Here is a 26,156-nt window from a genome sequence, read left to right on the forward strand (position 1 = left end):
CTCTCATCATCATTCAATGCCTAGGTTTAGATCCACTGTACTCACATCCTACCATACCCTTGTCTGTACATTATGCCCTGAATCTATTCTACCACGCCCAGAAATCTGCTCTTTTTATTCTCTGTTCCCAATGCACTAGACGACCAGTTCTCATAGCCTTTGCCGTACCCTTCCTACTCCTCCTCTGTTTCTCTGGTGATGTTAACCCAGGCCCTGTAGCCCCCAGTACTACACCTATTCCCCAGGCGCTATCATTTGTTGACTTCTGTAACCGTAAAAGCCTTGATTTCATGCATGTTAACATCAGAAGCCTCCTCCCTAAGTTTGTTTTATTCACTGCTTTAGCATACTCCGCCAACCCTGATGTCCTAGCCATGTCTGAATCATGGCTTAGGAAGGCCACCAAAAATTCAGAAATTTTCATCCCCATCTACAACATTTTCCGTTAAGATAGAACTGCCAAAGGGGGAGGAGTTGCAATCTACAGCAGAGAGAGCCTGCAGAGTCCCGTCTTACTATCCAGGTCTGTGCCCAAACAGTTCAAGCTTCTACTTTTAAAATCCAATAAGTCTCTCACTGTTGCCGCTTGTTATAGACCCCCTCAGCCCTGGACACCATATGTGAATTGATTGCCCCCCCATCTATCTTCAGAGTTCGTACTGTTAGGTGACCTAAACTGGGACATGTTTAGCACCCCGGCAGTCCTACAATCTAAGCTTGATGCCCTCAATCTCACACAAATTATCAAGGAACCTACCAGATACAACCCTAAAGCCGTAAACATGGGCACCCTCATAGATATCATCCTGACCAACTTTTCCTCTAAATACACCTCTGCTGTCTTCAACCAGGATCTCAGCAATCACTGCCTCATTGCCTGCGTCCGTATTGGGTCCGCGGTCAAACGACCAGCCCTCATTACTGTCATTACTGTCAAATGCTGCCTAAAACACTTCAGCGAGCAGGCCTTTCTAATCGACCTGGTCTGGGGCGACGACGCCTGGTCCTTCATTAAAAGTAATTTCCTCACCATCTTAAATAAGCATACCCCTTTCAAAAAATGTAGAACTAAGAACAGATATAGCCCTTGGTTCCCTCCAGACCTGACTGCCCTTGACCAGCACAAAAACATCCCGTGGCGTTCTGCATTAGCATCGAATAGCCCCCGCGATATGTAACTTTTCAGGGAAGTCAGGAACCAATACACACAGTCAGTTAGCCTTTGCTTTCCTAGCTTTTTCAAACAGAAATTTGCATCCTGTAGCACTAATTCCAAAAAGTTTCAGGACACTAAAGTCCATGGAGAATAAGAGCACCTCCACCCAGCAGCCCACTACACTGAGGCTAGGAAACACTGTCACCACCAATAAATCTATGATAATTGAGAAATTCAATAAGCATTTTTCTACAGCTGGCCATGCTTTCCACCTGGCTACCCCTACCCCAGCCAACAGCTCTGCACCCCCAGCAGCAACTTGCCCAAGCCCCCCCCTTATCTTTTACCCAAATTGAGATAGCTGATGTTCTGAAAGTGCTGCAAAATTTGGACCCCTACAAATCAGCTGGGCTAGACAATATGGACTCTCTTTCTAAAATTATCTGCCGAAATTGTTGCAACCCCTTGTTGCAAAGCCTGTTCAACCTCTCCTTCATGTCGTTTGAGTTACCTAAAGATTGGAAAGCTGACGCGGTCATCACCCTCTTCAAAGGGGGAGACACTCTAGACCCAAACTGTTACAGACCTATATCCATCCTGCCCTGCCTTTCTAAAGTACTCGAAAGCCAAGTTAACAGACAGATGACTGACCATTTCGAATCTCACCGTACCTTCTCCACTATGCAATCTGGTTTCCGAGCTGGTCATGGGAGCACCTCAGCCATGCTCAAAGTCCGATAAACGATATCATAACCGCCATCGATAAAAGACAGTACTGTGCAGCCGTCTTCATTGACCTGACAAAGGCTTTCGACTTTGTCAAGCACTGCATTCTTATCGGCAGACTCAATAGCCTTGGTTTCTCAAATGACTACCTCGCCTGGTTCACCAACTACTTCTCCAACAGAGTTCAGTGTGTCAAATCAGAGGGCCTGTTGTCCGGACCTCTGGCAGACTATGGGGGTGCCACAGGGTTCAATTCTCAGGCCGACTCTTTTCTCTGTATACATCAAATATGTTGCTCTTGCTGCTGGTGATTCTCTGATCCACCTCTATGCAGACGACACCCTTCAGTATACATCTGGCCCTTCTTTGGACACTGTTAACTAACCTCCAGACGAGCGTCAATGCCATACAACACTCCTTCCGTGGCCTCCAACTGCTCTTAAATGGAAGTAAAACTAAATGCATGCTCTTCAACTGATCGCTGCCCACACCTGCCCATCTGACTAGCATCACTACTCTGGACGGTTCTGGACGGCATCCAATGTGCTATCACAGTGCCATCTGTTTTATCACCAAAGCCCCATACACTACCCACCACTGCGACCTGTACGCTCTCGTTGGCTGGCCCTCACTTAATACTCGTTGCCAAACCCACTGGCTCCAGGTCATCTATAAGTCTTTGCCAGGTAAAGCTCTGCCTTATCTCAGCTCACTGGTCACCATAGCAGCACCCACCCGTAGCACGCGCTCCAGCAGGTATATCTCACTGATCCATCCCCAAAGCCAATTCCTCTTTCGGCAACATCTCCTTCCAGTTCTCTGCTGCCAATGACTGGAACGAACTGCAAAAATCACTGAAGCTGGAGACTTATATCTCCCTCACTAACTTTAAACATCAGCTGTCAGAGCAGCTTACAGATCACTGCACCTGTACACAGCCCATCTGTAAACTACCTCATCCCCATGTTATTTATTTTTTTGCTCTTTTGCACCCCAGTATCTCTACTTGCACATCATCATCTGCACATTAACCCACCAGTGTTAGAGGCAAAATAATTACAATTTAGCATTATGGCTTATTTATTGCCTTACCTCCCTAATCTTACTACATCTGCACACACTGTACATAGATATTTCTATTGTGTTACTGACTGTACATTTGTTTATGTGTTACTCTGTTGATGTTTTTGTCCCACTGCTTTGCTTTATCTTGGCCAGGTCGCAGTTGTAAATGAGAACTTGTCTCAACTGGCGTACCTGGTTCAATAAACATAAATGAAATATGGAGACAACAAGACAGGAGGGGAGTAAATAATTAATGAATAATATCAAATGAGACTGACAGAAGTGTGAGACTGAAAATACAATACAAACAAATACACCCATGAAGTGCAAATAATGAGGCAAATGGAAAGAGAGAAGAGAATAAAGGAGAGTGGGAGGATTAGAGAGAAACATATATAGAACAACAGAAGAGAGCAAGAGAGAGACAGAGAACTAGGAAGACAACGAGAACCAGAGAGAAAAAGTGAGGTAGGGGGGGGGGTAAGCCAGAAAGAATGACAGAATGGTATGAAGGACAGAGTCTGTCCTCTCACCATGGTGGATGATTCCGTTCTCCAGCAGAGCTTGACCCAAGTTGACCCCCTCGTCTGGCGTGCTGATCTCTCCACTCTCCATCAGCCACGACACAAACTCACTGTGGTTACAAGGACACAACACTTTAGTATAATAAGGTGTAACAAAAATAAACATGGTGTTAAGAGTTTAAAAAGACTGACCAAATGCCATTTAGAAGATGCTTTCATCCAAAGTGAGTGCATACATTTTCTGTATAATGTGGCCCCAGCAGGAATCGAACCATGAGCCACACAGATCCAATAGCATGGGATACAGTCAGACTGAACCCCAGGAAGACTAGCAGTCATCATGGCATCAAATGGGGAACCCAATAATGAAATTAATGAATTATTCATTATTGAGATGCCCATTTCCTGATGCCATGATGACTGCTGGTCTTCCTGGTCTCCCTGGGGTCCAGCCTGACTTGTTTTTTCTCTGCCCGGACTACCCCTTAAGTACCTTCTCATGTGCATTTCAGTCTTTTCAAGTACCCCTAGGGGTCCTAGTACCCCTTGTTGGGAACCAATGGTATAGAATACAGATATAGCTTTAGGCAAGGATAGTTCAAAATGAGAAGGGCAACTACAGTTCTGGGAGAGGCAAAGGTTGTGCAGGCTTTTTGTTTCAGCCTGGCATTGACACTACTGATTCTGGATATTAGTGCTATTCACCTTAGACCGTATGCAGTCACCTGAATTATATAATGGCACACACACACACACACACACCTTTTAAAAACCATTGTAAACAGATAGGCGCTCCCAAAAGGTACGGAGGTGCCTTCTCTCTTCTCTTTCATTCATCTCTCCCGCTTCCCTTCTTTATCCCCTATTCCACATCTCCTAACCCTTTCTATCCCTCTGCCCCTTCTCCCTTGCTCCCACTGTCCTCCCTCCCACCAGCCTTAAACACCCTCTTTCTCGCTCTCACTCCCTCCAAAATGTGCCAATTTGTATTCATGGCTTTTGTAGCACCATTCATATACAAGGCTCCACATATTTAAATATAGCATTTTCTCTCCTCAGACTGTATTATCCCTCTTGAGACACTGAGCAAACCAGATGTTTGGAGCAGATAAAATAACATTTCCCTCTGCTCAATGTTCCACGCCACTGAGCAAACTCAATATCCCATTGAACAACGAACAGTGAATGTGAGCGACTGTCTGAATGTGTATGTGTGAGTGAGCATTGCTGAGAACGCAGGCTAAATGTGCGATTCCTGTGTGTGTGTTCATGCAAAATGTGAGAGAGTGCTTGTATGTATGTATGAATGAACGCTCATGAGTAGTCCTGCCAAAGCAGGCTAAATGTGTAATTTGTGTGTGTGTGTGTGTGTGGGGGGGGGGGTGTACAATAAAGTTAAGGGATTATCTCAGTGTGTGTGTACTGTATGTGTGTGTGCATGCATATGAACACGTGTCTGTATTGGACATTCTGCACAGCATGCTACAATGCCATCTAAGTTAGCTATTGGATATACTACATCAGAGTCAACATGAGGTTTGCTTCATCTTGAACAAGGAACTTGATATTGCAAATGTTGTTTCTATTGTGCAAGATACTAATCTGTCAAATGAATTAATCTTGTGAAAACCACATCAGTTTGCACATCCAGCATACACAAGATCTGGGTCGTATTCCATTACTGCACAACATAGCAAAACATAGAAACATGTTTTGTAACATAAAACTAAAACAAGTGTTTCTTATAGGACAATAAGATAAGAATTAAGGTAACCCTTCCATGTTTGGGCCTGTTTTCTTCCATTTCGTGCCAATGAATACTGTCCTGGTGCATTGCCAAACCCAAGATGCAATACAGGCACCAATGTGAGCAAAGAAACCTGCATTAGGAAATTGGCTGAGAAAGAGGAAGGCTAAAAGAAGAACCAAATATGACCAACTGCCTAAATACGACGTTGAAAAATGGTGGAATTAGGGAGCTACGAAGATAAATGGCACCGTGAAATTGTCATTCTGTACCGGATTCATTTAATCCAATAAGATTTAGTGACATCTCCTGAAGTGAGCTATGTTCATTTATAATAACATCAGTAACACAGAGAGGATGCATTCAATAAAAACAGGAAGGGAAGGATGCAGGGAGGGAGGGCTGACAGGAGGGAAGAATGCTGCCCCTCGTGTTTATATGGATGTCATACAAGGAAAACTACCAGAGGGGATGGACGGCTTGAGGTACGGAGGAGGAAGCAGTGAGCTGACAGGAGGGAAGAATGCTGCCCCTCGTGTTTATATGGATGTCATACAAGGAAAACTACCAGAGGGGATGGACGGCTTGAGGTACGGAGGAGGAAGCAGTGAGCTGACAGGAGGGAAGAATGCTGCCCCTTGTGTTTATATGGATGTCATACAAGGAAAACTACCAGAGGGGATGGACGGCTTGAGGTACGGAGGAGGAAGCAGTGAGCTGACAGGAGGGAAGAATGCTGCCCCTCGTGTTTATATGGATGTCATACAAGGAAAACTACCAGAGGGGATGGACGGCTTGAGGTACGGAGGAGGAAGCAGTGAGCTGACAGGAGGGAAGAATGCTGCCCCTTGTGTTTATATGGATGTCATACAAGGAAAACTACCAGAGGGGATGGACGGCTTGAGGTACGGAGGAGGAAGCAGTGAGCTGACAGGAGGGAAGAATGCTGCCCCTTGTGTTTATATGGATGTCATACAAGGAAAACTACCAGAGGGGATGGACGGCTTGAGGTACGGAGGAGGAAGCAGTGAGCTGACAGGAGGGAAGAATGCTGCCCCTCGTGTTTATATGGATGTCATACAAGGAAAACTACCAGAGGGGATGGACGGCTTGAGGTACGGAGGAGGAAGCAGTGAGCTGACAGGAGGGAAGAATGCTGCCCCTCGTGTTTATATGGATGTCATACAAGGAAAACTACCAGAGGGGATGGACGGCTTGAGGTACGGAGGAGGAAGCAGTGAGCTTGTTTGGGTACGGGACAGTCAGGACAGTGTGAAATGCTATTTTTTTTGGCATTATGAGTTCTCTTATCAGTAGTACTTGGGAGGGCACTGATATGCATTGTAGGATTCTGTATCAAATTCATTTGGGGTCCAAATTCAACCTTATAAGACAGAATGACAACTGCCCCACACATAACGCCCATGGAATCGTACCTCCCTGACATGACATTTTACAGTTCTAAAGAAACTCATTAAATCCTTGTTAGGATGCTGACTGACTCCATAATGAATGCCTGGTGATCAACATCGTTTTCCTCCCTTTTTTTCCCCCCTTCCCCTGAAAGGAATCTCGCAAACACTTTGTTATGGAGCTGTGAGGCATGATGAAAAATGCATTACTTGCAGGCAAATCAGCCCTCATTGTTAATTCATGGCATTCAAAAGACTGGTGGGAAAGTAAAAAGGAGAGCGCAGCTCAGTCCAGTGGCTCGCTGTGTGCATGTGAGCATTGCTGAGAAAGCAGGCTAAATGTGTGATTCCTGTGTGTGTGTGTTCATGCAAAACGAGTGTGTGTTCATGAGCATTGCTGAGAAAGCAGTCTAAATGGGTCATTTCTGTGTGTGTGTTAATATCCAAATACAATGGCAAGAAAAAGTATGTGAATAAATTGGTCATCAAATTTGATCTGATCTTCCTCTAAGTCACAACAATACTCAAACAAAGTGTGCTTAAACTAATAACACACATTATTATATTTTTCTTGTCTATATTGAATACATAATTTAAACATTCACAGTGTAGGTAGGAAAAAGTATGTGAACCCCTAGGCTAATGACTTCTCCAAAAGCTAATCGGAGTCAGGAGTCAGCTAACCGGGCGTCCAATCAATGAGACTGGAGACGTGGGTTAGAGCTGCCCTGCAATATAAAAAACACTCACAAAATGTGAGTTTGCTATTCAAATGACTGAAGTGAACCATGCCTTGAACAAAAGAGATCTTAGAAGATCTAAGATTAAGAATTGTTGACTTGCATAAAGCTGGAAAGGGTTACAAACGTATCTCTAAAAGCCTTGACGTTCATCAGTCCACGGTAAGACAAATTGCATATAAATGGAGAAAGTTCAGCACTGTTGCTACTCTCCCAAGGAATGACTGCAAGAGCACAGCACAGACTGCTCAATGAGGTTAAGAAGAATCCTAGAGTGTCAGCTAAAGACTTACAGAAATCTCTGGAACATGGATACATCTCTGTTGATGAGTCTACGATTCGTGAAACACTAAACAAGAATGGTGTTCATGGGAGGACACCACAGAAGAAGACCTAGACAGAAGAAGCCACTGCTGTCACAGCTTGCGATCATCAATGGAAAAATGTCTAGGTCTCGAACAATGTACTGTATCGACACTCGCCTGCCAATGTACTGTATCGACACTCGCCTGCCAATGTACTGTATCGACACGCCTGCCAATTCCCAAGTTAACCAAGACATTTTGCAGGAGAATGTAAGGCTACCTGTCCGCCAATTGAAGCTCAAAAGAAGTTGGGTGATGCAACAGGACAACGACCCAAAACACAGAAGTAAATCAACAACAGAATGGCTTCAACAGAAGAAAATACGCCTTCTGGAGTGGCCAGTCAGAGTCCTGACCTCAACCCAATTTAAAATGCTGTGGCATGACCTTGAGAGCAGTTCACACCAGACATCCCAAGAATATTGCTGAACCGAAACAGTTTTGTAAAGAGGAATGGACCAAAATTCCTCCTGACCATTGTACAGGTCTGATCCACAACTACAGAAAATGTTTGGTTGAGGTTCTTGCTGCCAAGGAGGGTCAACCAGTTATTAAATCCAAGGTTTCACATACTTTTCCCATTACCTGCACAATGAATGTTTACACGGTGTGTTCAATAAAGACATGAAAACATATTCTTGTTTGTGTGCTATTAGTTTAAGCAGACTGTGTTTGTCTATTGTTGTGACTAAGATGAAAACCATATCAAACTTTATGACCAATTTATGCAGAAATCCAGGTAATTCCAGAGGGTTCACATACTTTTTCTTGCCACTGTATATGTGTGTTCATGCAATGTTTGCGTGTTCCCTGCTGTGGAAACAGACTAAAAGTGTGATCCCCACATATGTGTTCGTGTGTGTGTGGGTTTGTGCGTATAACTGTGAAAGCAGGGTAAATGTATGATTCCTGTAGCATGTGTGTTCATGCTAATTCACAGACACACCTTGAGCAGAGGGTGTTCCAAATTATGCTCTGGCAGTTAAAGGGAAGGTCTCTTCTCTAATAAAGCTCTTTCTGGGAACCGTCGCCTCCAATGACAAAGTGCTTGGCTCACAACACAGGGAGGAAAACCATTCCCAGACACCTCCCTCATCAGTTAATTATTCGGTGGGAAAGAACTCACTTTCCCATGAAGCACTTGGGCACGGTAGTCAGCTTTCGGCGCCGGTCCTTGATCAGGTGGCGGCTCTTGGTCATCATCATATGGTAAAGCTTCTCGCCTTTCTTGGCGATCATAACGTAGGCATCCCGCTCCATCCCAAGCTTCAGACCTGTTACCAACAGAGAAAAACTCAAGGGGTCAGACACCAAAGCATTTTGCATATGAAGTTCATGAGCTTGGTTATTATCGAAAGCCTAAGGTGTTAGAAACTGCAATCAATATTTGTCTAACCCAACTGTGAAATTGGTTTTCAGACGCAGGAAAGGAAGGGGAGAAAATATAGGGGTAAAGATAAATCCCTGTGTGGTGAGAGAGTGAACGAGAGAAAGACTGCATCCCTCCTCTCACTGCATAACAAGCCATGCTGATTCCCATGACTTGCACAGGGGGGCTGCAGCAGTCACAGCAGCCAAAAAAACAAGGCCCAACACCTAACCCTGAGGGACACCACCATTTCCTCCAGTCAGCCCTCTGACGTCTACACGTTTCAGCCCCCAAGGGGGAGAGTCTGTCACGGGCCTGTCAGAAGACGCAATGCCCCTGCCTGCAGGGCCTCGTTGGGGAGTCTGGCACGGTACATGGGGCGTATGCCACCTCCTTCGGATGGAAATCCAGATGTTAATCTGTCTAGGTCTCGAACAATGTACTGTATTGACACTCGCCTGCCAATGTACTGTATCGACACTCACCTGCCAATGTACTGTATCGACACTTGCCTGCCAATGTACTGTATCGACACTCGCCTGCTAATATACTGTGTCGACACTCGCCTGCTAATGTACTGTATCGACACTTGCCTGCCAATGTACCGTGGCATCACTGAGCGTTTATATATTTGGTGTAGCGCAGCAGTTATGTTTACCAAGCTGCAACACAACTGAGATGAGTAATAATGTTAAATTATGAAAAACATGTAGAGGCAATTCAAAACAACAGTTGATGTTGAGCCGTTGAAGGTCGACCATGCGCACAGAGCTACCAAACCATATACTGTAGGTAAAACTAGCTCTGTTCTAAACTCTACCGTGGGGCTCTCTGAGCTGCTAAACTACACGGTTGGGCTCTCTGAACCTTGGAGCTCCATCATCAGGCTCTCTGATTGGCTAAATTCCACTGTCCTGCTAAACCATGGGACTCTGACAATTCCAACTCAAATTGCGGGTGTGCCAGCGCTGGGTGCCGCTGATGGAGGTGGGGTTGGATTACACTTGACAGGAACTGGAGTAGACTCAAACAAAGAGTGCCATTGGACAGACTGGGGTCTGGTCCTGGAGCAAGGGGCCCCAACCCCGGGCTGCTGCCCCAGCTGTCAGTGCCTGACGAGAGACCCCCTCTTCCCACTCTCACAGGCACAGACTAACCGGCTTACATGCTAGCCCACTCATTTTCCCTCAATCACCACAAAATCTTTGACAAGACGATCTCAGACCCATCCAGCTGCCAGGGCCAAAACAAATTGATCTGTCTTGGGAGTATTTAAAGGGGCCACAACCAAAACCTCCAACTGAAGTCCTTTTGAAGAGGTGTGCTGCGGGAACTGGAATCCAACAATGGGTCAGGTATCAATAGTAAAACAGGGATGAAAGGGATGTGCCGTGGATCTAATGGCCATGGTCAAACCTTCCAGATGTGGGCTAGGCCGGGGGTGCAGGGAGGGGGGTTGGGGTTGGGGTCGGCTGCACTGTGACTGATCTGGTATCTATTAGCCTCAGGTCAACTTCCGCCTAGCATAACCGGATACCCAGAATGTCCCTTGGTACTCTGGAAAGCTCCACTTCTCGACTGTAGCCACAGGATCAGGTACTGATACTGTGACCGCTCACTCAAGGCCATGCGTTAGGCTCATTCACTACATTTCAAATATTCAATATTGTTGTACACAGCTAGAACCAGGTGTGTTTTTTTGTTCAAAACCCTTGGCTGTTTAAGTTGAGTCATTGCCATTTGCATGCAGTTTGGGGAAAGCTGTTGTGATTTCTGCCTCCAATGCTATCAGGTATCACCAGGCATGCCTACAGCCACAGAATCCTGAAAAAGCCTTTCAAGCTTTATTGGCACGCTTGGTGCGTTACGGTTTCCGGCAAAGCTGCTGCTACTGCTCTTTTTCGGGCTCTGGCGAATAGTCTGTTTTTTTTGCACATCTCAATTTTTTTTTATGAATGAACTGCTCCAGAAAGTGCTCTCTCTCGGGGGTGTTGATTAGAAAACATGGTCTCGTACTGCGTCGCATGAGGCGACTGGCTCTTTTCTTTGAATGTAAACTCCAGGATCTCACCTGCATTCATTTGGCAACGCAGGTCTAGGTCAACACGTCATGATCTTAAAGACTTTATTTATGAAACAAATGCTAGCTAGCTAGAGAGACTCTGGGTAGTAAGACATACTGCATCATAATCCACATACCATAAGCATACCACAACAGTCCTAGTGATGCACCAATTCATTTGCATGCCTGCGTGCGACAATTGGAGCTCTCACAACAGCCGGGAGGAATGATTTTGTTCCCTCTTGCAACGCTAACCATTTGTTTATCTGAACCATTATTGTGTAAGCAACACGTAGCGTAGCATTGCTGAGATACTGCATCAGTCGAGGAGGTCAGCCAGCACAACCAGAAAACATGAGAGCCTTCTTTCACACACTCCATGGAGGTGGGAGAGAAGGAGTGTGAGTGACATCCCTCTTTTCATTCTACTCACTCTCTCTCTGCTCTCGTTCCCTCAAGATGGCGTCGAGCCACTTCTGCTTGTCTTCTGCGTTCTTGGCCATGCAGACGAACCACTTGTTCTTGGCCGTGTTGTGGATCTTCCAGCCGTTGGTCACTGTGTAGTTGTTGCTGTGGTAGTCAGCTAAGAAAAGAGGTACATAACAAGTAAGGGACCATGGTACAGTACACACCCCATAACTCCTCTTCTTGAAATAACCTTTAATTTTTTAACCATAATTCTGTTGATTGACATTGATATCAATACTGTACTACCTTTTTAACTTGGTGATAAAAGATGCAGTGTTAATGAACTTGTGTTGACCTCAGTTGTAACAAACTTGGAGGGTAATACAGCCTGCCTAGCCACACCAGTCTCTCACTCTCTCACTCACCAGCTATTTGGCTCCAGTTCACTAATGCATAATGAATGGGTTGGGGTAATGGAGTTGGATTAGTGTAATGTTAAAGGGTCACATAAATTGATGTGAAACCCCATGGCCCGGAGGGAGGCATAGGGAGAAATAATAATGTTTGGGTGTGCATGGGGAATGGTATCAAACAATAGTAGATGTAAGAGGATGATGCTACTGCATTCATCCAATGAAAGCAGTGTGACTGTATATACACACACTCACCCGAAAAAAAAGGTCTCCTTGCGAACAAGGAACTGGCCTTCGCTTTGTTGTTTGTTTACATGTTGTCTAGCTGCAGTTGTCAGTGCATGTCAATGTTGTAATATTTAGTTGAAGAAAAAAATAGCCACTAGGTCTTGTCCTTATTACTGTAAAACTAATCAATGGAATGGTATAAAAGTGCAGTTGTCAACCTTAGACAAGCTAAGCTGGCAGTGTAGAGGGCACATGACCTTGGTCCCACTATCAGGTTATACGGTCTCTCTGAGAAACGTACAGAGAGAGAACATGTTTTCCTTTGTGATTTCCTCTGAAAGTACGAAGCGACAGGCAGCAAATAACCCGTGGGGCACAGAGAAGAGGCATGTGAACCCAAGAAGAAGTGCATTCATACCTCTAAGGCCTACAGCTACAACTATAAACCCACTCACAGAAAACAACCAGACCTGGGTTCAAAGAGTACTTAAAATCTTTCAGATGCTTTGAACATTTCCTTGAGCCTGTCTGGAGTGCAATAACGGAGGGATTAGCATTTTAGGGGCTACTTCATTGGTTATATTGCCCCAGGCAAGCTCGATTAAGCACAACTAAATTGTTTGAACGATTTTAACTACTATTTGAACACAAGACATGAAAAAAAAACAGGCTGGTGTGCAATAAACCACATGAGCAAAACAGTGTTGTAAGTTGGTAAGTGCCAGTTCTTGCAACAGCATGCATCCCAGTAGTTCAAAGGTGTGAAATGCAGGTCGGTGCATCCGCTCTGAACCAATGTGCAGACAGCAGATTCATATAGTCACCTGACCATTTGTAAGCAGTTCAAACAAGAAAAACCTACGCAAGATTTTATTGCCACACCCAAATTGTTAACACTCATTAGCTTTGTATAATCTACTCTACCAGCTAATCTAGAAAGAAAGAAAATGACTGAATGGATGAATGAAAAGAGGGATGGATGGATGCTCCTATATGAACTGATGACTGGTGGGGCTGGCACGAACCTGTTCCATCCTCAACGTTTTCCACTTCCATCACCTCTGTGTTGATTCTTCCTCTGAACACGTACAGGGGGCCATTGATGGACTTGGTCCTCTTTGTGGATTTCTTCCCAGTTACCCTACGAAATGTAACATAAAATTGTGAAAATGTGTTACTCCTGCTCAGAAAAAAGTGTGTTGGCAACTTTGAAAAATCAACAATTATACAGTGCTCAAGCACACACAGGCATAAGTACGCACACACACACACACGTTAGTTTGACTTGTTTTGTTTGCATATAAAATGAGCTTGGTACACACTACACAAACAGGATTTGGTGATTTACTCAGTTTTTCCACGTCTGGCTTCTTTCTATGGTGACTTCTCGTCAATGAATGAAAACACATTCCTGCCACTTTCCTGAGGTGCATGACTCCGTCACTCCTTCCCTTCCTACCCAATCTCACCTGGACTTCCTCTTGCAGTAGACCAGGAGGTTGTCAAACAGGAAGAAGACTCTCTCTTGGATGTTGCCGGCTGAGATCTTGAGCAGGTTGCCGTGGAGCAGCAGCTCGGTGCAGATGTCAGTCAGATTGGTGCCCTGACAGTCAAGAGAGGGTGGCAATTAGATCACTGGTGCCCGTCAATCTCTCAAATCAAATCGTATTTGTCACATGCTTCGTAAACAACAGGTGTAGACTAGAAGTGAAATGCTTAATTATGGGCCCTTCCCAACAATGCAGAGGAACATTTAAAAAATAATAAACACAAGGGATAAATACAATGTGAGTAACGTTAACTTGGCTATATACACGGGTTACCAGTACCAAGTCCATGTTCAGAGGTACGAGGTAAATATGTACATGTAGGTAGGGGTAAAGTGACTAGGCAACAAGTTGGATGATAAACAGGAGCACCAGTGTATGTGATCAATCAAAAGAGTTAGTGCAAAAAATGGTCAATACAAATAGGCTAGCTATTTAGTTAACTATTTAGCAGTCTTATGAACAGTCTTAAGCTGTTCAGGGTCCTGTCGGTTCCAGATTTGGTGCATCAAAACCTCTAGACATGCGGTAGCAGATGGAACAGTCGGACTTGGGTGGCTGGAGTTTTGGAACATCGTCTGACACCGCCTGGTATAGAGGTCCTGGATGGCAGGGAGCTCGGCCCAAGTGATGTACTGGGCCTTGTGGTAAGATGCCAAGCGGTTGCCGTCCCAAACGGTGATGCAGCCAGTCAAGATGCTCTCAACGATGCAGCCACAGGAGTCACTAGTGCACGATGGGACAAGAACATCCCTTCCGGCCAAACCCTCCCCTAACCCGGACGGCGCTGGGACAATTGTGTGCCTTCCCAGGGGTCTCCCGGTCGCGGCCGGCTGCGACAGAGCCTGGAATAGCCTCTTCTATACTTCACTGTGTACACATGCAGAGATACTCCTTTCACCTACTCTGCGTCTCACAAAGACACAGTGGTTGGAACCAAAAATCTCTAATTTTGACTCATCAGACCAAAGGACAGATTTCCACCAGTCTAATGTTCATCGCTCGTGTTTCTTGGCGCACGCAAGTCTCTTCTTATTATCAGTGTCCATCAGTAGTGGTTTCTTTGCAGCAATTCAACCATGAAGGCCTGATTCACGTAGTCTCCTCAGAACAGTTGATGTTGAGATGTGTCGGTTACTTTAACTCTGTGACGCATTTATTTGGGCTGCAATCTGAGGTGCAGATAACTAATGAACTTATACTCTGCAGCAGAGGTAACTCTGGGTCTTCCTTTCCTGTGGCAGTCCTCATGAGAGCCAGCTTCATCATAGCGCTTGATAGTTTCTTCAAGTGCAGACTCTCAAACTATCAGAGTTCTTGATTGACTGACCCTCATGTCTTAAAGTAATGATGGATTGTCATTTCTCTTTGCTTATTTGAGCTGTTCTTGCCATAAAATGGACTTGGTCTTTTACCAAATAAGGCTATCTTCTGAATACCAACCCTACCTTGTCACAACCCAACTGATTGGCTCAAACGCATTAAGGAATAAATTCAACAAATTAACTTAACCTCTAGTAACTCCCCATCCCAGGTGCGGGAGCGTAATCATCGACTGACACTAATTAGCATAACGCAACAGACATAAATATTCCTAGAAAATATTCCTATTCATGAAAATCACAAGTGAAATATATTGAGACACAGCTTAGCCTTTTGTTAATCACCCTGTCATCTCAGATTTTCAAAATATGCTTTACAGCCAAAGCTAGACAAGCATGTGTAAGTTTATCGATAGCCTAGCAAAGCATTTTGTCCAGCTAGCAGCAGGTAACTTGGTCAGAATAGCAATCAAATTAAATTGTTTACCTTTGATGAGCTTCGGATGTTTTTACTCACGAGACTCCCAGTTAGATAGCCAATGTTCCTTTTTTCCAAAAATATTATTTTTGTAGGCGAAATAGCTCCGTTTGTTCTTCACGTTTGGCTGAGAAATCGCCCTGAAATTGCAGTCACGAAAACGCCTAAAAATATTCAAAATTAGCTCCATAATATCGACAGAAACATGGCAAATGTTGTTTATAATCAATCCCCAAGGTGTTTTTCAAATATCTATTCGATAAAATATCCACCAGGATAATTGTTTTTTCAATAGGACCGATTGGAATAATGGCTACCTCTGTATTTTATGCGAGAATCACTCTGGGAGCCATCAGGTGACCAGTTGCGCAATGTAGCCGCTTACGGGTATTCTTCAACATAAATGCGTAAAACTACGTCATAATGCTGTAGACACCTTGGGGAATACGGAGAAAAGGTAATCTGGTTGGTAGCCCATTCACTGCTCAATAGGGACGCATTGGAACGCAGAGCTTTCAAAAGATGAGTCACTTCCGGATTGGATTTTTCTCAGGCTTTTGCCTGCAATATCAGTTCTGTTATACTCACAGACAATATTTTTACAGTTTTGGAAACGTTAGAGTGTTTTCTATCCTAAGCTGTCAATTATATGCATATTCTAGCATCTTGTCCTGACAAAATATCCCGTCTACTACGGGAACGTTATTTTTGCCAAAAATGAAAATACTGCCCCCTAGTCACAAAAGGTACAAGGCACACCTGTTAATTTAAATGCATTCCAGGTGACTGCCAACAGTGTGCAAAGCTGTCATCAAGGCAACGGGTGGCAACATTGAAGAATCTCCAATATAAATATTTTTGGTTACTACATGATTCCATGCATGTAATTTCATAGTTTTGATGTAGAAAACAGTCAAAATACAGAAAAACCCAGGAATGAGTAGGTGTGTGAAACTTTTGGGAGGGTGGGTGGGTGTCTTGTTAACAAACTATAGTTTTGGCAAGTCAGTTAGGACTTCTACTTTGTGTATGACAAGTAATTTCTTCAACAATTGTTTACAGACAGATTATTTCACTTAGAAATTCACTGTATCACAATTCCAGTGGATCAGAAGTTTACACACACTAAGTTGACTGTGCCTTTAAAAAGCATGGAAAATCTAAAAAGAAAATGATGTCATGGCTTTAGAAGCTTCCGATAGGCTAATTGACATAATTTGAGTCAATTGGAGGTGTACCTGTGGATGTATTTCAAGGCCTACCTTCAAACTCGGTGCATCTTTCCATGACTTCATGTGAAAATCAAAAGAAAAATCAGCCAAGATCTCAGAATTTTTTTTGTAGACCTCCATAAGTCTGGTTCATCCTTGGGAACAATTTCCAAACTCATGAAGGTACCACGTTCATCTGTACAAAGAATAGTACGCAAGTATAAACACCATGGGACCACGCAGCTGTCATACCACTCAGGAAGGAGACACGTTCTGTCTCCTAGAGATGAACATACTTTGGTACGAAAAGTGCAAATCAATCCCAGAACAACAGTAAAGGACCTTGTGAAGATACTAGAGGACACAGGTACAAGAGTGTCTATATCCACAGTAAAACGAGTCCTATATCGACATAACCTGAAAGGCCGCTCAGCAAGGAAGAAGCCACTGCTTCCAAAACCGCCATACAAAAAGCCAGACTACGGTTTGCAACTGAACTTGGGGACAAAAATTTTACTTTTTGGAGAAATGTCCTCTGGTCTGATGAAACAAAAATAGAACTGTTTGGCCAGAATGACCATCGTTATGGTAAAAGGAAAAAGGGGGAGGCTTGCAAGCTGAAGAACACCATCCCAACCGTGAAGCACGGGGGTGGCAGCATCATGTTGTGGGGGTGCTTTGCTGCAGCAGGGACGGGTGCACTTCACAAAATAGATGGCATCATGAGGATGTACAATTATGTGGATATATTGAAGCAACATCTCAAGACATCAGTCAGGAAGTTAATGCTTGGTCGCAAATGGGTCTTCCAAATGGTCAATGACCCCAGGCATACTTCCAAAGTTGTGGAAAAATGGCTTAAGGACAACAAAGTCAAGGTATTCGAGTGGCCATCACAAAGCCCTGACCTCAATCCTATAGAAAATTTGTGGGCAGAACTGAAAAAGCATGTGTGAGCAAGGAGGCCTACAAAGCCTACACCAGCTCTGTCAAGAGGATTGGGCCAAAACTCACCCAACTTGTTTTGGGAAGCTTGTGGAAGGCTACCCGAAACATTTGACCCAGGTTAAACAATTTAAAGGCAACGCTACCAAATACTAATTGAGTGTAAGTAAACTTCTGACCCACTGGGAATGTGATGAAAGAAATAAAAGTTGAAAGAAAATCACTCTACTAGTATTCTGATATTTCACATTCTTAAAATAAAGTGGTGATCCTAACTGACCTAAAACTGGGAATTGTTACTAGGATTAAATGTCAGGAATTGTGAAAAACTGATTTTAAATGTAATTGGCTAAGGTGTATGTAAACCACCGACTTCAACTGAATGTATACATGCATGTGGCATAATGTATTTACAGTTTTATTCATGTTTTCAAGTACTGCTGACAAATAATGCCTTCTGATTCTTGCATAGATTGTATTGATTCCTATGGAGTGTGTAAAATACTTTTCTGAAAGTTGTACTGATTATAATGAGCTAATGGCTAAGCTATTTGCCAGCTATGTGTGGCGCCATGTTTGTTGACATTACATAATGCATTCTGGGTATCACCTAAACGTCTGCTTGACCAAAGACATTGTAATGGAGCTTAAGGAATGGTTCACTCATCTTTCGTGTAAACTTCCGGAAGTGAATGAAGGGAAGGTAGCTGACACACCTCCTTCAACATGCACACCGCAAACAGACCAAACTCATCTAGTCTCCTCTATCTTTGGTTGACACAAAAAACAAACAGAGGCGCACACAAACTACCCCATCGTCGGATTACTTTTGTTTTATAGAACGTTTTTTACTCTATTATTTCGATCAATGGTGAGCTCACCCGTAATGTGACGAATTATAAATAGTAATTGCTATTAGCTAATTCATATTGTAGTTTCTGTCAGCCGGGAGTTAGCTAACTATGACCACTTGTGTTACGTCAATCTTTCGTCATGTTAGCACTAGGACTAATGTAGCCTACATTTTCCGGTTCTGACGAATGTGTTATGCTGTCGCTACTTCTGTGAATGTCTGAACATTGCATCCAAAAATAAACTGGTCACATTCAGGACATAACTTTGTAAGGACTGTGCTTGTGCAAAAGGTTTCTGTGAAAAAAACAGTGTGGCTAGCTCACATGCTGACTGTTGCGTCCATCAAAACTGGACGTTCTAAATAAGCATTCTAATCACACCGGTTTGAGCGTACGCTGAAGGGATAACAGTAGAATGATCGCACCTGTTTGTTGGTATGTGTGAAAACGTTAAGTGCGAAGAACACTTCTGTTTGTGTTGCTTCTTATGGAAAACAAACCAGTCTCACGGTTTCACAGGAAATAAAACCTTGGTTGCCTTTCAATGTCAAAGTTGAACGGCCGAAAATGGACCAACAAGGAGTCTTGTCAAACTAAACGGGAAAAACTGTTCGCTTAGCATGTCTCTCAAACCGCATTTCAGGCGCGCCTGAATACCTGGCTATTTCACTTGTCCTTCTTTAAGCCACCCACACGTTTTCAATTGAGAGATTCAACTTGTTTCATAACTCATTATCATTCAGGCTACATATTAAAGTCTCTCTGATTAGCTTTGTAGCTTTAGAAGCTGGATAACATCATCCAGTATGTGCTAAAAGCTCTAATATGACTTGGTATGTGGCCAATTAACCTTTTTTGACAACTTAGTCGAACTTTAGGTCCATTCATCACAATTTAGTCATTAGATGTGACATTTGTAAGTCAGTATTTTTAGGGTTATACACTACTACAAAATGTAAACAAGAAAGCTAAAGGGATTTTCAAAGGTTGACCAATGGGATTTCAGCTGTGACGTTAATTACGTATGGGGGTGCATCTGAAATGGCACCCTAAGGGCCCTGGTCGAAAGTAGTGCACTATATAGTAGTACTACTATACTCAACTGGAAGACCGGAATGGTACCCAGAATGGGATCAATATGGACAGCAGGTTCCAAAATGTATTTATTTAGTCAGGCTTCAAACCCTGGTATCATATAAAAAAACATAAGACATGGAAGACTGCGTAGAACTGCAGGAAATGAGCTTAAAAAAGGAAAAATAATCTCTTCCCAAAGCAAAATTGTGGGAAATTAGCTTTGTGCATTTTTAATGTTCTCTCCACCAACAAGAGGTGTGTGAACAGTTTCGGGTCGAGTGGGTTGCGAGGTGGGGGTTTGTTACTACGATGATAAATTACATTATCCATCCGGACCTTTGGCACCTAGGAAATGTGTGTGACAGGACCTTCTCAAATAGTACTTGGGTACCCCTTGATATAGGGAATAGTGCACAAAAATAAGTGCCATTTCAGGTCAGATCGATTCCAACCAGCCTAGCAGACATAATGTTTCGCCAGATCAATCCAATTCCATGTTTAACTGGGCAGAAAGCCAGGTGGTGGATGGAGGGATAGTGGGGGCTGTCTGTCTATCAGGGCAACGGTAATGCGGCTGGGCCTTGATTCCGCACTACTACATTCCCATTATGAGTGGAGAGGTAATTAAACTGGAACATGGGGGAGTGGAGAAAGTAGAACTAATGGGCTAAAGATGGAGTGCTTACAGGGAGCAAGGAAGGGCAGTGCCTTTCATGAGACTGTGATACGCAAGAGTGTAGACGGCAACTCTATGTCTCATTACTCGTTCATCCTAATACTGCTAGGGGTCAATGCAAACTGATATGAGAGAACCAATCGCAAACGCAGATGTCCAACTGACCCCACGTCAGTAGGTAGAATTGAATTAGAGACATTGGAGGAAAAAAGGGACCGCAATGACATCGTGACATTGGGCAGGCTGCCTGTTGGCCTTCCCTTGGCTCTTGAGCGAGTGGATTGTCCTCTCGGGGGCCAAGGGGAGTCAGGAGACATGGGCTCTGTTGTGGAGGGTGAGGGATGTGTGAAAAAAAGCACTGGGCACCCCACTCCACTCCACTCCCAAGCCCTATCCATGCACTGTGCACGCTGGTGATTTGGGAGGCTGGAGAAGCGTTTTACCTTCACTGAAAATGAAATGGTGCTCAGTGGACTCTCGAAAACTGGCCAAAGCTTTTTAGCAACAGCCGTGACAGAGTGGGGATGGGATCAATGAGGTGGACAGTGTGTGCGTGTGTACAGTATACATGTGTGAGAGATCGAGCTAGAAAGAGAGTGGGGAAAATCCAATGACAAAACTCCAAACTCAGAGCTTCCCTTTTCCATCCCTTTCAGGTCACATGTCCCATTTCTATAAAAAAGGAGAACCTTGCCCTTTTCTCTCTCTCAATACATCTTCATCTGACTCTCATCCATCTTCATCTCAGACCTCTCAATCTCTCCTCACCTCCCACCCCTCTCTCGCTCTCATCCTTCTCATTTTTACATTACACCTCCTTTCTCTCTTTTCACCTTCCATGTCCCTCACACCCTTCTATCACCCCTCATCCTTATGGAACGCTTCTCTCCCCCCCCTTTTCTCACCTTCGAGCACTGTTCTCTGCCCTCACTCCCATCCGCTCTACCTCCACCAATGGTGATCTTTAGGGTGCATCCTAGCGCCATGGCCTAAAATAGGATAGTATCCCTCACCTCCCAGCCCTCGATGTGCGACTGTAGTTGCTCCAGGGCCTCCAGTTTCTCCATCTGCCTCTTGGTCTCGTTGATGTTGGAGCACACTGCCTTCATGGCCTGCAGGGCCTCCTCGACCGCAGGGTAGTCCGAGTGCTTCTTGGGCGTCCGCTTCAGCAGCTCCTAGTGGGGGGAGAGAGAGTAGGGAATAAAGACCATAAGGGGATGATGGCAAAGAGTCAAAATGTCTTCAGTAGTACTACAGTACATAAACAGTATTTGAAAATGTTTCAGATATCATCCAGCGCACCAGGGCTGTTAAGCACCATGCTCATTATGTGGAAGTTGAATGTAGAAGTTGAAAAAGAGAGAAGTTGGACGTGGGGTGGAAAATGGCGATCATAAATAGTCCTCAACTGGCAGCTTCATGAAATCGTACCGGCAAAACACCAGTCTCAACGTCAACAGTGAAGAGGCGACTCCGGGATGCTGGCCTTCTAGACAGAGATCCTCTGTCCGGTGTCTTTTGCCCACCTTAATCTTTTCTTTTTATTGGCCAGTCTGAGATATGGCTTTTTCTTTGCAACTCTGCCTAGAAGGCCAGAATCCCAGAGTCGCCTCTTCACTGTTGACATTGAGACTGGTGTTTTGTGGGTACTATTTAATGGGGTGGCAGGTAGCCTAGTGATTAGAGTTTTGGGCCAGTGACTGAAAGGTCGCTAGATCGAATCCCGGAGCTGACAAGCTAAAAAATCTGTTCAGAGGCAGAACTGTTCTTAGGCTGTCATTGTAAATAAGAATTTGTTCTTAACTGACTTGCCTGGTTAAATAAAATAAATAAAAATGAAGGTGCCAGTTGAGGACTTGTGAGGCGTCTGTTTCTCAAACTAGACACTAATGTACTTGTCCTGTTGCTCAGTTGTGCACCAGGGCCTCCCACGTCTCTTTCTATTCTGGTTAGGGCCAGTTTGTGCTGTGAAGGGAGTAGTACACATTGTATGAGATCTTCAGTTTCTTGGCAATTTCTCTCAAGGAATAGCCTTCATTTCTCAGAACAAGAATAGACTGACGAGTTACAGAAGAAAGGTCTTTGTTTCTGGCTATTTTGAGCCTGTAATCAAACCCACAAATGCTGATGCTCCAGATACTCAACTAGTCTACAGAAGGCAAGTTTTATTGTTTCTTTAATCAGAACAACAGTTTTCAGCTGTGCTAACATATTGCAAAATAGTTTCCTAATAATTAATTAGCCTTTTAAAATGATAAACTTGGATTAGCTAACACAACATGCCAATGGAAGGAGGGAGGGATTGGAGGGAGGGATTGTTGCTGATAATGGGCCTCTGTACACCTATGTAGATATTCCTTTTTTAAAAACAATCTTCCGTTTCCAGCTACAATAGTCATTTACAACGTCTACAGTGTATTTCTGATCAATTTAATGTTATTTTAAATGGACAACAAAAAATGTGCTTATCTTTAAAAAAAAAAGACATTTATAAAAGTGACCCCAGACTTTTGAACGGTAGTGTATATAAATGGAGGCAGGCGAATACCTTTTACTGAGCTGTGTAAATACAGATTGACAGGGGTGAGACAATTAATTTTAATTTATCTCAATGTTATTTTGTTGTTTACAGGTCTACTATCCTTCTGACCATATGCAGCCAGGTCCCATCTACTATCCTTCTGACCCTATGCAGCCAGGTCCCATCTACTATCCTTCTGACCCTATGTAGCCAGGTCCCATCTACTATCCTTCTGACGCTATGTAGCCAGGTCCCATCTACTATCCTTCTGACCCTATGCAGCCAGGTCCAATCTACTATCCTTCTGACTCTATGTAGCCAGGTCCCATCTACTATCCTTCTGACCCTATGCAGCCAGGTCCCATCTACTATCCTTCTGACCCTATGCAGCCAGGTCCCATCTACTGTCCTTCTGACCCAGGTCCCATCTACGATTCTTCTAACCCTATGCAGCCAGGTCCCATCTACTATCCTTCTGACCCTATGTAGCCAGGTCCCATCTACTATCCTTCTGACCCTATGTAGCCAGGTCCCATCTACTATCCTTCTGACCCTATGTAGCCAGGTCCCATCTACTATCCTTCTGACCCAGGTCCATCTACTATCCCTCTGACCCTATGCAGCCAGGTCCCATCTACTATCCTTCTGACCCTATGCAGCCAGGTCCCATCTACTATCCTTCTGACCCTATGCAGCCAGGTCCCATCTACTATCCTTCTGACCCTATGTAGCCAGGTCCCATCTACTATCCTTCTGACCCTATGCAGCCAGGTCCCATCTACTATCCTTCTGACCCTGTGTAGCCAGGTCCCATCTAATATCCTTCTGACCCTGTGTAGCAAGGTCCCATCTACTATCCTTCTGACCCTATGTAGCCAGGTCCCATCTACTATCCTTCTGAGCATATGCAGCCAGGTCCCATCTACTATCCTTCTGACCCAGGTTCCATCTACTATCCTTCTGAGCATATGCAGCCAGGTCCCATCTACTGTCCTTCTGACCCTATGCAGCCAGGTCCCATCTACTATCCATCCTTCTGACCCTATGCAGCCAGGTCCCATCTACTATCCTTCTGACCCTATGCAGCCAGGTCCCATCTACTATCCTTCTGACCCGGGTCCCATCTACTATTCTCCTGACCCTATGCAGCCAGGTCCCATCTACTATCCTTCTGACCCAGGTCCCATCTACTTTCCTTCTGACCCTATGCAGCCAGGTCCCATCTACTATCCTTCTGACCCTATGCAGCCAGGTCCCATCTACTATCCTTCTGACCCTATGTAGCCAGGTCCCATCTACTATCCTTCTGACCCTATGTAGCCAGGTCCCATCTACTATCCTTCTGACCCTATGTAGCCAGGTCACATCTACTATCCTTCTGACCCTATGTAGCCAGGTCACATCTACTATCTTTCTGACCCTATGTAGCCAGGTCCCATCTACTATCCATCTGACCCTATGTAGCCAGGTCCCATCTACTATCCTTCTGACCCTATGTAGCCAGGTCCCATCTACTATCCTTCTGACCCTGGTCCCATCTACTTTCCTTCTGACCCTATGCAGCCAGGTCCCATCTACTATCCTTCTGACCCAGGTCCCATCTACAATTCTTCTGACCCTATGCAGCCAGGTCCCATCTACTATCCTTCTGACCCAGGTCCCATCTACTTTCCTTCTGACCCTATGTAGCCAGGTCCCATCTACTATCCTTCTGACCCTATGCAGCCAGGTCCCATCTACTATCCTTCTGACCCTATGTAGCCAGGTCCCATCTACTATCCTTCTGACCCTATGTAGCCAGGTCCCATCTACTATCCTTCTGACCCTATGTAGCCAGGTCCCATCTACTATCCTTCTGACCCTATGCAGCCAGGTCCCATCTACTATCCTTCTGACCCAGGTCCCATCTACAATTCTTCTGACCCTATGCAGCCAGGTCCCATCTACTATCCTTCTGACCCAGGTCCCATCTACTTTCCTTCTGACCCTATGCAGCCAGGTCCCATCTACTATCCTTCTGACCCTATGCAGCCAGGTCCCATCTACTATCCTTCTGACCCTATGCAGCCAGGTCCCATCTACTATCCTTCTGACCCTATGTAGCCAGGTCCCATCTACTATCCTTCTGACCCTATGTAGCCAGGTCCCATCTACTATCCTTCTGAGCATATGCAGCCAGGTCCCATCTACTATTCTTCTGAGCATATGCAGCCAGGTTCAATCTACTATCCTTCTGACCCAGGTTCCATCTACTATCCTTCTGAGCATATGCAGCCAGGTCCCATCTACTGTCCTTCTGACCCTATGCAGCCAGGTCCCATCTACTATCCATCCTTCTGACCCTATGCAGCCAGGTCCCATCTACTATCCTTCTGACCCTATGCAGCCAGGTCCCATCTACTATCCTTCTGACCCGGGTCCCATCTACTATTCTCCTGACCCTATGCAGCCAGGTCCCATCTACTATCCTTCTGACCCAGGTCCCATCTACTTTCCTTCTGACCCTATGCAGCCAGGTCCCATCTACTATCCTTCTGACCCTATGCAGCCGGGTCCCATCTACTATCCTTCTGACCCTATGTAGCCAGGTCCCATCTACTATCCTTCTGACCCTATGTAGCCAGGTCCCATCTTCTATCCTTCTGACCCTATGTAGCCAGGTCCCATCTACTATCCTTCTGACCCTATGTAGCCAGGTCCCATCTACTATCCATCTGACCCTATGTAGCCAGGTCCCATCTACTATCCTTCTGACCCTATGTAGCCAGGTCCCATCTACTATCCTTCTGACCCTGGTCCCATCTACTTTCCTTCTGACCCTATGCAGCCAGGTCCCATCTACTATCCTTCTGACCCTATGTAGCCAGGTCCCATCTACTATCCTTCTGACCCTATGTAGCCAGGTCCCATCTACTATCCTTCTGACCCTATGTAGCCAGGTCCCATCTACTATCCTTCTGACCCTATGTAGCCAGGTCACATCTACTATCCTTCTGACCCTATGTAGCCAGGTCACATCTACTATCTTTCTGACCCTATGTAGCCAGGTCCCATCTACTATCCATCTGACCCTATGTAGCCAGGTCCCATCTACTATCCTTCTGACCCTATGTAGCCAGGTCCCATCTACTATCCTTCTGACCCTGGTCCCATCTACTTTCCTTCTGACCCTATGCAGCCAGGTCCCATCTACTATCCTTCTGACCCAGGTCCCATCTACAATTTTTCTGACCCTATGCAGCCAGGTCCCATCTACTATCCTTCTGACCCAGGTCCCATCTACTTTCCTTCTGACCCTATGTAGCCAGGT

General features: G+C 44.8%; 1 protein-coding gene across 2 annotated transcripts in view; it reads right to left on the reverse strand.

Moving 5' to 3' along the window:
* The window catches only part of LOC110491863 (phosphatidylinositol 3,4,5-trisphosphate-dependent Rac exchanger 1 protein), a 148,408-nt gene that overhangs the window by 67,898 nt on the left and 54,354 nt on the right, over positions 1-26,156 (reverse strand). For both annotated transcript variants that reach the window (XR_005036510.1, XM_021565684.2), the window contains exons 6-11: positions 21,339-21,500; positions 13,685-13,818; positions 13,241-13,356; positions 11,600-11,749; positions 8,862-9,009; positions 3,481-3,581 (exon numbers count right to left, since the gene is read on the reverse strand). Coding sequence is in view for 1 of the 2 variants with exons in the window: in XM_021565684.2 (XP_021421359.2) it covers positions 3,481-3,581; positions 8,862-9,009; positions 11,600-11,749; positions 13,241-13,356; positions 13,685-13,818; positions 21,339-21,500 (811 nt within the window). In the remaining variant the exon portion in view is untranslated. The remainder of the gene's footprint in view (positions 1-3,480; positions 3,582-8,861; positions 9,010-11,599; positions 11,750-13,240; positions 13,357-13,684; positions 13,819-21,338; positions 21,501-26,156) is intronic.

The sequence above is a fragment of the Oncorhynchus mykiss genome, chromosome 16, assembly GCF_013265735.2.
Source record: "Oncorhynchus mykiss isolate Arlee chromosome 16, USDA_OmykA_1.1, whole genome shotgun sequence".
Taxonomy (NCBI): Eukaryota; Metazoa; Chordata; class Actinopteri; order Salmoniformes; family Salmonidae; genus Oncorhynchus; species Oncorhynchus mykiss.